This window comes from Canis aureus, chromosome 18, assembly GCF_053574225.1.
Source record: "Canis aureus isolate CA01 chromosome 18, VMU_Caureus_v.1.0, whole genome shotgun sequence".
Classification (NCBI taxonomy): Eukaryota; Metazoa; Chordata; class Mammalia; order Carnivora; family Canidae; genus Canis; species Canis aureus.
In genome coordinates, this window is record NC_135628.1 from 6,796,567 (window position 1) to 6,811,321 (window position 14,755).

At 39.9% G+C, this 14,755-nt stretch overlaps 1 protein-coding gene across 1 annotated transcript in view; it reads right to left on the reverse strand.

Annotated features, from left to right (window-relative positions):
• Positions 1–3,104: 3,104 nt before the first annotated feature.
• MDFIC (MyoD family inhibitor domain containing) overlaps positions 3,105–14,755 on the reverse strand; it is a 290,769-nt gene continuing 279,118 nt past the window's right edge. The window contains exon 7 of the mRNA XM_077856095.1: positions 3,105–5,012. Within this exon, the coding sequence (XP_077712221.1) occupies positions 4,981–5,012 (32 nt within the window). The 3' untranslated portion in view covers positions 3,105–4,980. The remainder of the gene's footprint in view (positions 5,013–14,755) is intronic.

Here is a 14,755-nt window from a genome sequence, read left to right on the forward strand (position 1 = left end):
CACCACATGGTGTTTTGGCTGAAATATAGGGAGAAAATCCAGGCTCACAGGGATATGTTGATGAGGAAGGAGTATTATAATAGCCTTTTCAAATGGTCGTGGATATTCTTCATCAGCACACACACATAGGTTAATTGCAATAAGAAATCCGCAGCATGTCAATAAATTGTACTGTTGCATTAAAATCCATTGGCCTTCACGTGGTCTTCTACCGACACATGATCTTCTAACATCATTCCTTGGCCTTAGGAAAACTTCTTGAGTTATACAGATCTTTCAAATGGTGACATTTTCCTTATAAAATATTTTTAAACATCACATGTATTGCTATCTTGGCTAATTTCATAATAAGATTTTGAGTATTGAGTCCATGTTTTTGAGAACTCTAATTTTTACTTGAAAAGCTTAACTGTTACTGGCAACAAATGCCCACAGCCGTGTTCCTGGAAGTGAGAGGTCTACTTCGGCCATTTTCAAGATAATGCCTGCCAGGTACCCAAGTCTGAATAACCAGTTCTGTCTGCTGGTAATTCCTTCATGAGATAGATGATAGATAGATAGATATAGATAGATAGATAGAGAGATAGATAGATAGATAGATAGATAGATAGATAGATAGATAGATGCTAGAGTACCAGGAAACTCAGGGCTCATCAGCTTACAAGTCAATTACGCGTATTTTTTCCTCAAGACCGTCCTTGCTGCTTGCAGAAGTGTTTGCCCAATTTTGTCAGTTTATTCTAAAAAGCCTCGTGCCTAAGGGTTGAGGTTCAGTATTATTAACTATTAATACTTCATGAAAGGTATTCTCTGGTGCAAATGGCACCTTCTCTTAATTTACTTGAGGGCTCCTTCCAGAAAAGCGGGTGGCTGGCTCTCCTTGTTTACAGCATCAGCTTCCCAAGTGTCTCCTTGTATCTACTCTGTTCCCCCAAATAGTAACCAAGTAACCCCTTTAAAATGTTAAATAGTTCTTCCAAAGCATAGAGTCTAGGAAGGAAAAAAGAGTAACTTTAAGTGGGGAAATGGGGCGAATACAACCATAACCAAGGGGGGAATGTGTAATATCCTAAAGGTCACGCAGATATTCTAAGAACTCCGTAGACATGACTGGATAAGCCCTTCACCTCTGCAGTTTCTTGCCCAAACCCCCAAACTTCAGTCTAATCGTGAGCTCAGCATCAGACAAGCCCAGGGTGGGGGACATTGTGCAGGATAACTTGGCCGCTACTCCTCCAAGACGGTCAACGTCATGAAAGACAAGGGACGATGGAGAAACAACCATAGACCAGAGGAGGCTGTGAAGCCATGATGACCCAAAGTACTCAGAGCATGGCCTGGGTCATGGAACAGATGAAGGGCATTAATGGAGAAACTGATGAAATCCGAATAAGTCTAGAATGTGTGCTTAGCAGTAACGCAGCCATGTCGGTTATTTACTGTTGACAAAGATGTCGCGTAAGGTGTTAACAATGGGGAAACTGAGTGACACACATATGGGAGCTCTCACTGCTATCTCTGCAACTTCTCATTAAATCTGAAACTATTCCAAAATTAAAAAAAAAAAAGAGAGAGAGAGATGAGAAACTTGAGGCTGATCATTTTACTCTTTTGCTCAAAATTCCCTGCTTGCTAATCATTCAAAGTTAAAGCTAAATGCTTAACAACTCCTATGTAATCTGGCCACCCATGAACTTTATTTTTATTTTTATTTTTTTTATTTTCTATTTTTAATTTTTTAATTATGTTTTTACCCATGAACTTTCTAATCTTTTCCTAAGTAGTCTTTCCCCACCTCCCTTTGCTTCAGTCATGCAGGGCTCTGTGCTGTTTCTCTAACACAATAAGCATTCATCTGCCCCAGGGCCTTTGCACTTGCTTCTCCCTTTGCCAGGTAGCAGCGTGATTTATTCCCAGACTTCCTTCAGATCTCTGAACAAATTTTACCCCTTTAAAGAAGATTTTTTTTCTTTTACTGTTTTATATAAAATAATCATGTGTCCCACTCTGGCACTCCTTATTCATTTACTCTGCTCTGTTTTTTTCCATCATCAGCTAATATGTTTACTTGTCCATTTTTAAAATTTCTTCCCCCAGAATGCAATCTCTTTGAAAGTAGGGACTTTGTTTTGTCCACTGCTACCCTTTAGCATTTAGAGCAGAACGTCGGATATAGTCAGCTCTCAATAAGTACTTTTTTTAAATTTATTTTTTATTCTTTTAATAAGTACTTTTTGAAGAATAATTCAACAATAAAGTGTTCGTGGGTTCAATTAAAACAAGTAATGTAAGTAAGAAATAATTGTTTTGCTATCTAACGCTGCCAACCATTATTTCCGGGGAAAGCCAGGAACTTATTCTGATATTATGCCTTTGATTACTTTTGTGTGTTAAAATCTTTTGTTGATATTAACTGGCAGAGTTTTTTGAAATATCTCTTCTTGGCAAAGCAAAATAGTCAAAAATCTTATGTTCTCAAAACTGTTTCTGGAAATTTTACTGGTCAAAGAAATCCAGAACTTTGATTTTGAACTTCTATAGAATGCAAGGTTGTAGAGATTCAGGAAAAAAGTATGCTAGATATCAGTATGGAAGCACATTTCATGAAGACACAGGCATTCAGGTAAATATAACTGATGTGAAATAGTAAACAAGTTCTATATCTTATAATTCTGGTAGTTCTTTCTAGAATCAGGTGGAAAAAAGACTTTTCAACATATCTCCTCGAAGGTCATTATTTGTATGTATCTGTAGAACAACAGCAACAAAAACAGGCTAGGTCTTTTTTTCTAAGAAAGTCTTAGTTAAAGGATATATATTTTTGTGTTTATTTAATTTTCCCCCATATGAATATGTTGTCCTACTGTTTTTAAATATGTATATTTAATCCTTATTTTAATTCACATTGGCGCTAAGTGACAATCTAAGTAAAAAGTACACAATATTAGAGAAAAAGTCCTTCAGGATCTGATTGCATTGTCCTTCGCTAATTGTGCCTAACAATTTATTCAAAGTTTGAGACCTTTTTTTTTTAAATAGGTTTTACACCATTTATAAATAACAATAGAAAATTAAAGGCTGCATTACTGTATTTTGAGTTACCATATTTCTTAAAAGACAAATTATTTTCTTGAGACATTTTTCCGAATTCTGAATAAGAAGCTTTCACTGGGATTCTGAACTTTATTCAAGTGTTTTTATTTTTATTGTTTATATTTGGGATCCACAGATGGTTACAATCGAACTGAAGAAACAGATTGTGTCCAATTTTAAATATTTATAAGAACTGATAAACTTCAAAAATGAAACATACTGGTTCTCCCTCCTGCCCCACTGTCCCAACCCCCAAAGAATTGGGTCTAGATTCTGGGTAATTGTGACTTTGCAGACCTAACAGTAGTATTTTATATATGGTAATAAGTAAATGTTGTTTATAAGGTCATCAAATACTTAGGGCATGGAAGAAAGTTCTGAGGTTGGAAATAATATCAGTAAGTTGCTTTCCTAATAGGAGAACTTCGTTGACTTAAATTCAGCTCAAAATTAATCCTAAACATTAGGTATTAATTTATAACCTTGTGAGAGACTTACAACATACACATTTCCATAATTCTGTATAAATGAGCTTTCTTTTTCTTTTTAACCACAGGTTTGTACCTTTTGACCACTTTCCCCTGTCTCACCTACCCCCCAGTCCCTTGCCTCAGGCCACCACCAACCTAGTCTCTGTATCTGTGAGTCCCCGTTTGCTTTTTGGGTTTTGAGATTTTGTGTTTTTTAATTCCACATATAAGTGAAATCATATGGTATTTGTGCTTCTTTCTCTGGCTATTTCACTTAGCATAATGCCTTCAAGGTCCATCTGTTACAAATGGTAGAATTTCCTAATTTTTTATGGCTAATGAATATTCCTGTGTGTGTGTGTGCGCGCGCGTGTGCGTGCCCCACATTTATCCATTCTTTCAGTTATTAACAGCTACTGTAAGAATGCAATCTCAGCTGTTGTAAATAATGATACAATGAACATGGAGGTGTAGATATCTTTTTGAGTTAGTGGTGTTTTCATTTCTTTCAGATAAATAGAAGTGGAATTGCTAGATCACATGATAGTCCCCTTATTAATTTTTTGAGAGACCTCCATCCTGCTTTCATAGTGGCCGTACCAATGGACAGTCCCACCAACAGCACACAAGGGCTCTCTTTTCTTCTCTTTTCTTGCTAACACTTATTTTTTTTGTCTTTTTCATACTAGCCATTCTGGCTGGGGCGAGGTGATATGTCATTGGGGTTTTAACTCGCATTTCTCTGCTGAATAGTGACTTCGAACATCTTTTCATGGACCTGTTAGCCATCTGCAGGTCGTCTTTGTAAAAATGTCTATTCAGATTCTCTCTGTGGTCCATTTAAGGTTCGTCCTTTGAGGTCCTCCTTTGCTTGGAGCGTATAGCAATATGGAAAACAAGACCTATTTTTTAGAAAAAGGGCTATATATCTAAATTGTGTGTGTATGTGTGTGTGTGTGTGTGTGTATACATATATTAGCTCAGAACAAGCTAAATGCCTCCGTGGAATAGACTCTGCAACAGGTACACAAAGTAGTAACGAACCTGCAGCAGTGAGCTTCGCTGGTCTCCAGGCCCTGACCCGGTCAAGGTAGCAGGACGTTCATTTACTATGATGCAATGGCTCTTCATCAGCCTCTGTTCTTAAAGGTCTGGGATATTTTTTCTGACTCCTTGCCCCACGTTCCCCTCTGTCCTTTGAAAGGAGGATGGAAATAGTTGCTTTGGATCCCTAAGGATGCTGTGTTGAAATGATGGCGTGTATCTTGAAAGCCAGCAGGGAGGAGTCTCCGATTTGAAGCCAACCCCAAACATTGGCTCCGGGGATCCATGTGAAACGTCCTTAGTCCAGAGTCACTAGTCATCAGCCAAAGACGTGATTCTGACAAGGGGGCCCCAGGGGGCCAAATGGAGCAACTCAAAAACCCCTAGACAGGAGAAAGGGGAAACCTGGAATTGAGAGAGGAAAAACATTTAAAAATGCCTTCAAGAGGAAAGTACAGGATGAGCATTCAAAACATCCGAGAAAAGCTACCCTTATAGAAGACTACCAACAAAATCAAACGTCAGAAAAGGAATTCACATCAAATAAAAATAAGTGAAGAGTTTGTCAATGACTTCAAACGGTTGGTTCATTGAGTAACTGACCCTGGGGAAATAACTGAGAAAGCAGAACGTGTTCCACCTTAACCATTAATGATCATTAGTAGGTAAATGGTTAAATGACGCTGGTACCATGAAATTGTTTGGGAGAGACCATCTCCACGGCACCGCTCATGTCTCTGCATGTCTTGCTAGAACATTTGTATGATGAACAGCCTTGGAAGACGGAGATATTATCTCCCTCGGGAGCACAGGCCGGGTTTGTTCACTCTCCAGTGTAATAAATACAGTATCTTCCTCTAGGGCCAAAGTAAAGCTGCTCTGCTGATGGCCAGGGAACGACGATTCGGGTCCTCTAAGGGTCGGTCACTTCACTGTGGACGTGGGTGTTGCCCATCCTCCTTTGTGTGACCCCGTGGGAACTGGAGCTCAGGGCGCTGGTCTAAGTGCGGACACCCCTGACACTGCCGCTGCTGTTAGTATAGAACTTCTTTGTCACTAACCCGGGAATCTCATGTCATCTGCCAGCACCCACGAAGCTGTGGCAGGCTCGCTTTCAACTTGCAAATAGAGTAAAATCTCAGACCTTCAGAGCTGCTGAAATTGTTAAAAAGTTGAAATCTCCATGATATGGAAAGATCACCAAGACAGACCGAGGAAAAATCTCACCAAAGTAATAATGTAATAAAGTAATAACGTACAATGTATTATGAGTATCTACACTACCACTCACACGTATTTGAGCCCAACATACGTGGATGAGTATAGAAATATTTAAAGAAAATTCTGGAAGGATACATACCAAATAATAAAAAATGATTACTGTTCTATTGGAAGAGAAGGAGGCTTGGTACCTGAGTTAGAGGTGGGCTAGACAAAGACTAGGATACCAAGGAGAGCGTATTGAAGTGGTTGGCTCATGATCCACTCATTCTCCCTGGGGGTGGGGGGTGAGGGGGCACCACTGGGAGAAAAGAAGTGAACTGATCTCATCTCCTTGCCAACCGGACTTACATATATACAGATTAATGATATTTGGTAGGTGAAAAAGACCTTCTCCACACAATTCTTCCAGTAGGAAGCCTCTGGCGAGAGATTGACTGTGGTAGATAAACTCAGAACATATGGATGCATAAGGCTTAATTAACTCTTTAGAAAATGTTCCATAAGTTCTAGAACTCTTGAGTATAAAATGTAGATGTTTCATAACTTCAGTGTTCCTGACTTGTCAGGTAACCCCATAAAACCTTACTTGGAGACTCCATGGGCCAGGATGGCGTGTTGAATGTGGGCGGAGAGACCTGGGAAGTGTGTGGAAGCTCCAGACCTGTTTCATCTGTGCTGCTTGGTTCAGGGTATCCTTAAAATTGTTTGAGAGGCTTGCTCCTGGGTGAAATCCCTGATTTGCGGGAGTAGGAGTCTGCTCTGGCCACCCCGTTCTTCCCTCCTCAAGGCGCTGCTCTCCTGACCTTCTCTACCCAACCCTTAGATTTTGATGGTTGTTGACAAATCATCAAAAAACGCAGTGAACCCTTTCAACCTTCTTTTCTGTGTCTGCCTAATTAAAACTCTCATTTGATTCTTTTTTTTTTTTTTTTTTTTTTTTTTTTGTAATTTTACCCTTGAGTTCTGTTACATAGTTTCTTCCAGGCATTTTTCCACTTTTCTGATAACTCATCGTTTCATGAGCATTTACTTAATTCTAGGTACCTGGCCCACATTTCCCATTTAATACAATACCCCTGTGTTACCATCTCTACTTTATGTGTTTTACCCAGGAGCATCACGAGGTACAAAGAATGCAATAATCTGCCAAAATTCAAACGGAGCCAGGATCAAACTCAAGCTTTTCTGATTCCAAAGCCTGGACACTAGTACTTCTTTCCCCATCTTCTCCTCTCAGACTCTTAAATATTGTTTTTCTGAAGTTTCTTTTCTTGCACTTCCATTCTTGCTCCAGATTTGGTTCTTAAACTTTTCTGGATCAAGTAGCACTTTGAAGGTGTGATGAAGGCTCTGGACTCATTTCTCAGCAAAGAGCGTACAGGAATAAATACAAACATACTGCATATTTTTTACGGGTTTATGCTATAATCTGACCATGTCAGGAGATACCAGTCCACATGTTTATTCAAGTGATCTCCTCAGGTTGAGTGGCTTCAACTGGCACCTATTTGTGGTTTACCTTTTATAGCACACACATCTGGTACCCTGACTCACATCCTCTAAGTGCCACCACTGTTTGCACACGTGAATTGGGCAGATAATTCCCTGTGGACTTCTACCTATTTCATGCTCACCAAATTTGGCATCTAGGGACCCCCTACTGGCTCTCTGCACCAGGATTTCTAGTGTAGACTTTGTGGGACCTGGACCAGCCAGAGCGAGTACAGCTTGGATGTAGGGGTGTTGACACTGGCAGGGGCGATGTAGGCCAATGCAGTAGGAGTTTGTAGACTAATATCCCTGCCTCTCGTCCTTTCGGTGCACATTCCTGGAAGGCATCCTGTGCCCATCTCAGCTGGTCCTGGCTGGATTGAGCCCCTGTGCCCATCTCAACAGCCTCAGTAACACCTTGAAATGAGTTCTTCTTTTCCACTTGCTTTCCTGTCCCTGATCCCTTAGTCCTGCTCTTGGGACCACCTCCCAGATAAACTAAATACACGTTCTTGCTTCAGACGTTGCTTTCAGGGCAACTCTATCCAGCCTGAAACAACTCTCAAATTTCCTTTCCTAGTCCTGACCTCCCCTTGGAGGTTCCATCCTGCGCGTCAGGCCACCTGCACATTTTAATTTATTTTCTGCATATGGAGCCCTCATTCTGAGCACGTTCCCTTCACCACAAGTTCCTCATATTGGTTAGTGTCATCCCGTAGGGCGGTTCTTCAAGGTAAGGACTTCAGTGTCATCCCTGACTTCACTTCCTCCCCACTGTCCTATCACTAAGAGCCATGTGTCTGATGGTCAGGACATCTGGATGTCGCATCCCCCACGCTTTGACCCCACAGCCGTAGACTTGGAAGCGTTGGTAGGGACGATCATGGACCTCTCCACACCACAGCTTCCCATCTGGTTTCACGTCCTCCCTCCTGTCTCCGGCCTTCCCAGTGTCGTTCATTCTCTGAAACATAAATCTGAAACCATCATCTTGCTTTAAGGTACAGCACGTAGAATGAAATTTTGAATTATGTGGCCTGGCACCAAAATTCACCTTGACCACAGCTTCTGTTCTCAGCCTCATCTGTCACTCTGTCACCCTGTCCATCCTCCTAAGTGGCCTTTTTTTTTTTTTTGACTACAATGAATGTTCTCCAGTATCAGGATGTGCTCTGATCTTCAGAGCTCTGTGTATTTGGGGAGGCTGCTCCTTTAGCTGGGCGGCCCCCCTCCTCTCCTTGTCGGCTTGGGAAACCTGAAGTCACCTTTCAAGAACTGGCTCAAAGTCATACGTTGACGTAATTCTGGTCTTGTGCAATCCCATACAATTTTCACATTTCTGTGTCTTCTGAAGATGCGTTTCCATCTCTTGTTCCCATCTTGGTTTCCCTCCATCTGCCGTGAGCTTCAGAAACGCAGGAGCCAAGTTGGATTTATCTGGTCTTCCCAGGTGCCTCGAGAAAGTGCCAGACCTAACGGAATAGTCCTGAGGACATCAAGGGAGTCAGCCATTGAAGGAAAGCACAGGGAGGAGAGGATGATGGGCCGGGGGGGGGGGGGTTATCAGTGGGTGGTGGCGGGAAGAAGGGGAAGAGTGATGATGGCAGTGGGGTTGGCGTTGGACAGGGAAAGCCAGACTCGTGGGAAGAAGAATGTGTGCAGAGAGAATGCAGAGGGCGGAGGGCTACAGATGATACGGATGTTCAGGTTCAGGGATTTACTCTAGATTAAAAAAAAAAAAAATCCCACAGGTTATTCATGCTCAGTTTCCCGAGTCCTGTTATTTATACCGATTGCTGTACTCTCCAGATTAATGTTACAAATGATTCTTTACATTGTCGTGTACAGAAAGGCATCTAAGGTACAAAATGATGCGAAGCGATTTAAATAATCTCTATTTTGAAGATATTTTGCACGCTGGGATTTGCCTTTTGAGAATCTCAATGCTCCAGGCTTCTGTCTCCGAGAATGTGGGGCATCGGTTTCTGAGTGTTTCCTATCTTACCTGATCTGAAAGCCAGAAAGGGAGCCCCAGGAGCAGTGGTATCTGGCTGCCGAAGACTCTGAAACTCTCAAAAATAAAACACTTGACATGCTTCCCCATATAAGTAACTTCAGAGGGATAGATTTGATTTATAGTGTTAATTCCCCTCGCTAAACTATAGCAGGCAAGTAGAAAAGATGAGAAAATGTTTTTTGATTTTTTTTTTAATATAGAAGATATGTTGGAGGGGCACCAGGCCTGTTATGATGGCCGAAGTTTCTGAATTTCTATGAAAAAGGATTTCCCATAGTTCTAATAAAAGGACTTTTTCCCCTATGAGCGCAGTGTTCTTTCTCACTGTCCTGTAGACATAGAATATTCTATTGTGCTACAATTTGGTAGTCTTATGAATCATTTTTTTTGGCTATACTGCCAATAGTCTCCTGATATTTTCTTAGTAGAGTATAATTGTATATATCTGTCCTCTCTCTCTATCATCTGTTTATCTGGGCTATTTTGCTACCGGTTCTCCTCTTAGAGGTTTCTCCCTCTCCTATCTGCATTATGTATCTAGGTCTAGGTCTAGATATATCTTTGGAGATAAAGATATAGATAAGGAAACCTTCTTCAAATCAGTTGTTTTGGACATTCTTCCAGGATATATAAGTGGTTTTATCAAACAAGGACACACACACACAATTCATTCTTTTCTGGCGTCTTTTTATACTTATTTTTTTTTATGCTTGGCTTACCTGATTGTGATAGAAACTTGTATTTCTAGCTGAATTGAAAGCCATCAGAAGATAGGAAAGGAAAACTAAAAAATGATATAAACACCATTTCTGGACTAGGTAAATACTATTGATGCATTGCAACTATAAACGTAGAGATTGTATGATTTTATTCTCCCTTGATGAAGTTCAATATGTTATTAATATTTCACTGTCAGATATTATATATAATATATAAAATTTATATATTTATATTTATATATTTATATATACTTATAAATATATAAATATATTATAAATATTTAACATATAAATAAATATTTAATATATAAATATATAAATAAATATTTAATATATAAATATATTATATAAATATATATATGTGTATATATATATAAATAAATAAATAAAACACACACACCAGTCACACCAGTTTCTCCCATTAGCTGGTAAGACTTCCTAGACCATAAACTATCCCTGAGAATTGATTCCACACTCTCTCAAATATGACTTCTGAGAAGCCAAGTCCTTTAAAAATACAACATTTCATATATTTCTCAGACTACATGTCAAATCAGTATCACGCAAACATAATACTTTAACTACTTTTCTTAGAGCATGGTGTTGAGAGGAAAAAATTTAATATATCTGTGCTACATCTACATTAATGCAATGGTGCAATATTGAAACTGCTTTTATCTGCCACATTTCTCAAATGAGAGCGGCAGCTAAATTTTATGGTAGTTAAAGTGTGAACCTTGCACACAATCTTGCCTACGCGGATGTGGCCCTTTGGTGTTATTAAGGCAGTAGTCTTTATTCTGCATCTTGGGCTTTAAAAGTTCCTACGGACACGAAGCCTATCATGCGGTCATGTCTACACCGTAAAATCGTTCCAAAGTGCGCAGCAAATTCTCAGTAGAATTCATAAGCCTTTCAAGACATTCGAGTAACATTGTGCCTGGCATTTGTGAAGCAGGCTGTAGTGGAGACTACGGTCCACCTTGGCTCCCAAAGACACTGGACGTGAACTTATCCATAGTTCTTGAATGGTTTTGGAATAATCTGCCAGTTGTTGGCCTCTGCTGCTGTCCACCTACCTATCTCGTACTTCCTGTACGAGGAGTGTGCAAATTCCAGTATTTAAAAAAAAATGATGGCTAGTATTACGTGGCTTCTATTCGAGTTTAGTTAAATCTTGCAGAGTAGTTTACCATGAAGCAGGGAAGGGGACACAGAGAAACACGTTCCCATATTAGTATGTTGAAATGGGATTATGTTTTAAATATTCTTACGCTTTTTTTTTAACGAATCGAGGACGTTTGAATCATTGCTGTGATGCTGATAAACTCCTTGTATCACTTGCAGTCAACAGTAACTTTTCTTGAGCGGTTCTGATTGAGGGAGTGACATGCACTGTTGGCAAATCCCCCACGGAGTAACCTGAGCTCACCCAGGCCTAGCCACGGTACAGAAATGACATGATTCTGAGGGGATTTGAAACCCTACCTCAATACATTTATTTCTGTTTTTCAACGTATATTCAAAGCAATACTGTGGCATTGTAATGTGAGTCTTGACAGGGCTAAGGTAAATTCATCATGCTAAACTGAAATGTTTCTGGCAGATGTCTACTCCGTAACAATCAAATTGTGTGTACTGTGATATATGACAACCACAGTGCTACTTCTAGTTGTAAAACTTACAAGTGGAATACTTCATTAATGCAAACTTGGAATGTAATTATGCAATGTGTTATCCCACCATGTTTTTTCATCCTGAAAAACTTTTTGAAGACAATCTGCCAACTTCCAAATAATGGGAATATTTTAATGCATGTAGAAAGAATAGGACTTTTTCCTCACAAGGGTGTGCAGGCATTTTGATGCTTTGATATGATACAAAATCATAAACTTGTTGAAATTTAAGAAAGCCTACAAGGTAAAGTGTTTACTCTTATTAACTTTGCTCCCCACGGAAATAGTCGTGTGTCCCAAGCAGATGCTCTTCTTTAAAGACAAAATGATTACAATGCCAACATTAGGTACTGAAATATTTTTTTACCAAGATGTTTTGGGATAGCCTCTGCTTAATTATATGTACAACACATATGCCTCAGCGTCATTTATCATATGTTTAGGTCAAAGAACCTAAAGTTTCGTGTAAAGGAAAATGTAATCCAAATGAATGACAACTTTTTTTGACTTCCATGATTACATGAAAGCCTCAGCACATGACTCCTTTTATTCTATGACATGATTCCCGAAAACAAAAACACCCAGAGAATTGGAATATACAACATTTTAAGAATCCGGCAAATAAAAGTTTTATATTATGGTTTGGATTCCCATTGTCTTGTCCTCCATACTTTTTTTTAACAATTAAATATTCTAGTGAACAAATAAAAAGCCCTTGGTTCTTTTTTTTTTTTTTTTTTTTTAAGGCTCTAGTTACCAGATGCAAATCACACTACTGACTGGGCAGCTACATTGTCCTTCCCTTCAAGTACCAGCCTCTAGCATGAGGGACAGAAGGAGCCCAAGTGGCTTCCTCTTGCCCTGGTGTCTCCCTTCTCCCTTATTATTCTTAGTAAGCACCTATATTTTAAAGACCTCCTTGAAATTTAATTAGTATTTGCAATTGAATTTAAATATTTACATTTTAACATAAATATTTTTTAAGAAAACAGTCTAATTCTATGACTCTTTCACAATTCTTGTTTTTGTGTGTGTGTGTGTGTCTGTGAAGAAAAAAATAAAGTAGATGTGGGTCTTTTTTTTTTTTTTTAAGAATTAAGGAAACATAATGTGTGATGCACACAACTTAAGACAAATTAGGCAACCTCGTGGGGCCAGTAAACACCCTCCCAGACTAACACACAACTTGGAACCTGCCCAATTGAAAATTTGAATCAGGTTGTGCAAAAAAGACAAAGGCTGGCAAGAATGTAACTTTGGAAGATTTACTCACTAATTTTAGAGCTGCTGGAGGCCCACCAAAGAGATTTGGGTCATGCATTACTAAGACTTATGATGGGAAGTAGACTTACTCATTAGGGCAATTAAAGAATGACTCATTTAACCAACAGTTAGTACTCAGTGAGTAGTGATCAGTTTAGCTAAAAACGATCAAAGAGACAAAAGTGGAAATTGTCCTCTCTTCCAGTTATAGCATGCTTATAATTGTCACCCAGTGTGCCGTGGTAATACACGTCTGGTCCTGCGCGTTGTTATTCAAGCTGCGTATACACACACACGGGTACTCCTTCATTCATAAATGAACGCCTCTTATATTGGAACTACAACATTTTCTTCTGGTATTTTTCTCACTGGCTCCCCCCTGGAACACCATGTATACTTTCATTCCCACCATGTAAACCCCAAGTGCAATTCTGAAGAAGTTTCCTAATGTCGGAGACGCTGTTTATAAGCACTTTCAGAGCCATTATCTCACTGAGTGAAAACATGACATTTGTGACCTTGAAACATTAATGGACTTTAAAACTTCTGTGCACTTGACCTGTAACATTCATGCATTGGTTTTGCATGCAAGCACTGGGCACATTTAAAATGTCCATATAGGGAGCGCCTGGTTGGCTCAGGGCATGATCCCGGGGTCCTGGGATCGAGTTCCGCATCGGGCTCCCTGCAGGGAGCCTGCTTCTCCCTCTACCTGTGTCTTTGCCTCTCTCTCTGTGCATCTCTCATGAATAAATAATTAAAATCGTAAAAAATAAAATGTCCATTCATCTGGGATAGTCTTTCAGTTCTCTTCCAAAACTGAATTTGTTCAATCCCTCCCCGACCCCCATGTGGTCCTAGAGTCAGTGCCTTAGTTCAGGCCATCACCATCTTTTGTGTAAATGAATACACGATCTCTTACTGCCTCCTGACATTCATCTTCAGCCTCCTCTAGTCTGTCTTTCATACCACTGCCCCAATAAAATATCAAAATATAAATTCGACCCCGTTTCCTTGATGACAGTCCTGAGATAGCTTCACGTTGCCTACAGGTCTGAGTTCGGAAACCCTAAAGCAAGGCATTTCTGGTGCTGTGCTGCCTCGCTGGACCCCATTCTTCCACTTGCCGTCGCCTGCACTCTACCCTTTTTAATATTCTTACAACTTGAGAATGAACACATTAACCGCTTGCTCTTTCTCCAATCCCAGTTTGAATAGGACTTCTTCTGGGAAACCCTCCCGGCTCTTCCAGGGAGCTTAGTCCCTCCTCCCTCTCTCCTCTTGCAGCAGTCCTACCTGTCTGTCTTCTAACTCTTGAATTCCCTCAGATTAACATGCGTTCTCTGAGAATTCAGTAATGGTCACCTTGCTGTCACTACTCAGAGCACAGAATCTGGCACACAGGTGACCAGTAAATGCTCCTTAACTAATTGAGTGACTATCTGAGGTACCGATTAACATGTCATTTACCAACCCAGGCTTGAACCAGAAAACTAAGGTTGATGTTGGACCTACTGCAGCTTGAAAGTGTCTGACTCTGAAGGTGTACAAATGTCCAGTTAAGTGGTTTTCTTATCTTTGTTCACGTTCATGTGGAGTCTCTAAATAGGACCTTTCTGGAGGGACTGATGTCCAGACCAAGAGTTCTATTGTGGGTCTGCTTATACACAGATAATGATGTTGAGTCTGTCCAGGTTGTGTGGAACGACGTTCAATTTCATCGTCTCTGGGGATCCTAAATGTTCTATAACTTCAGTC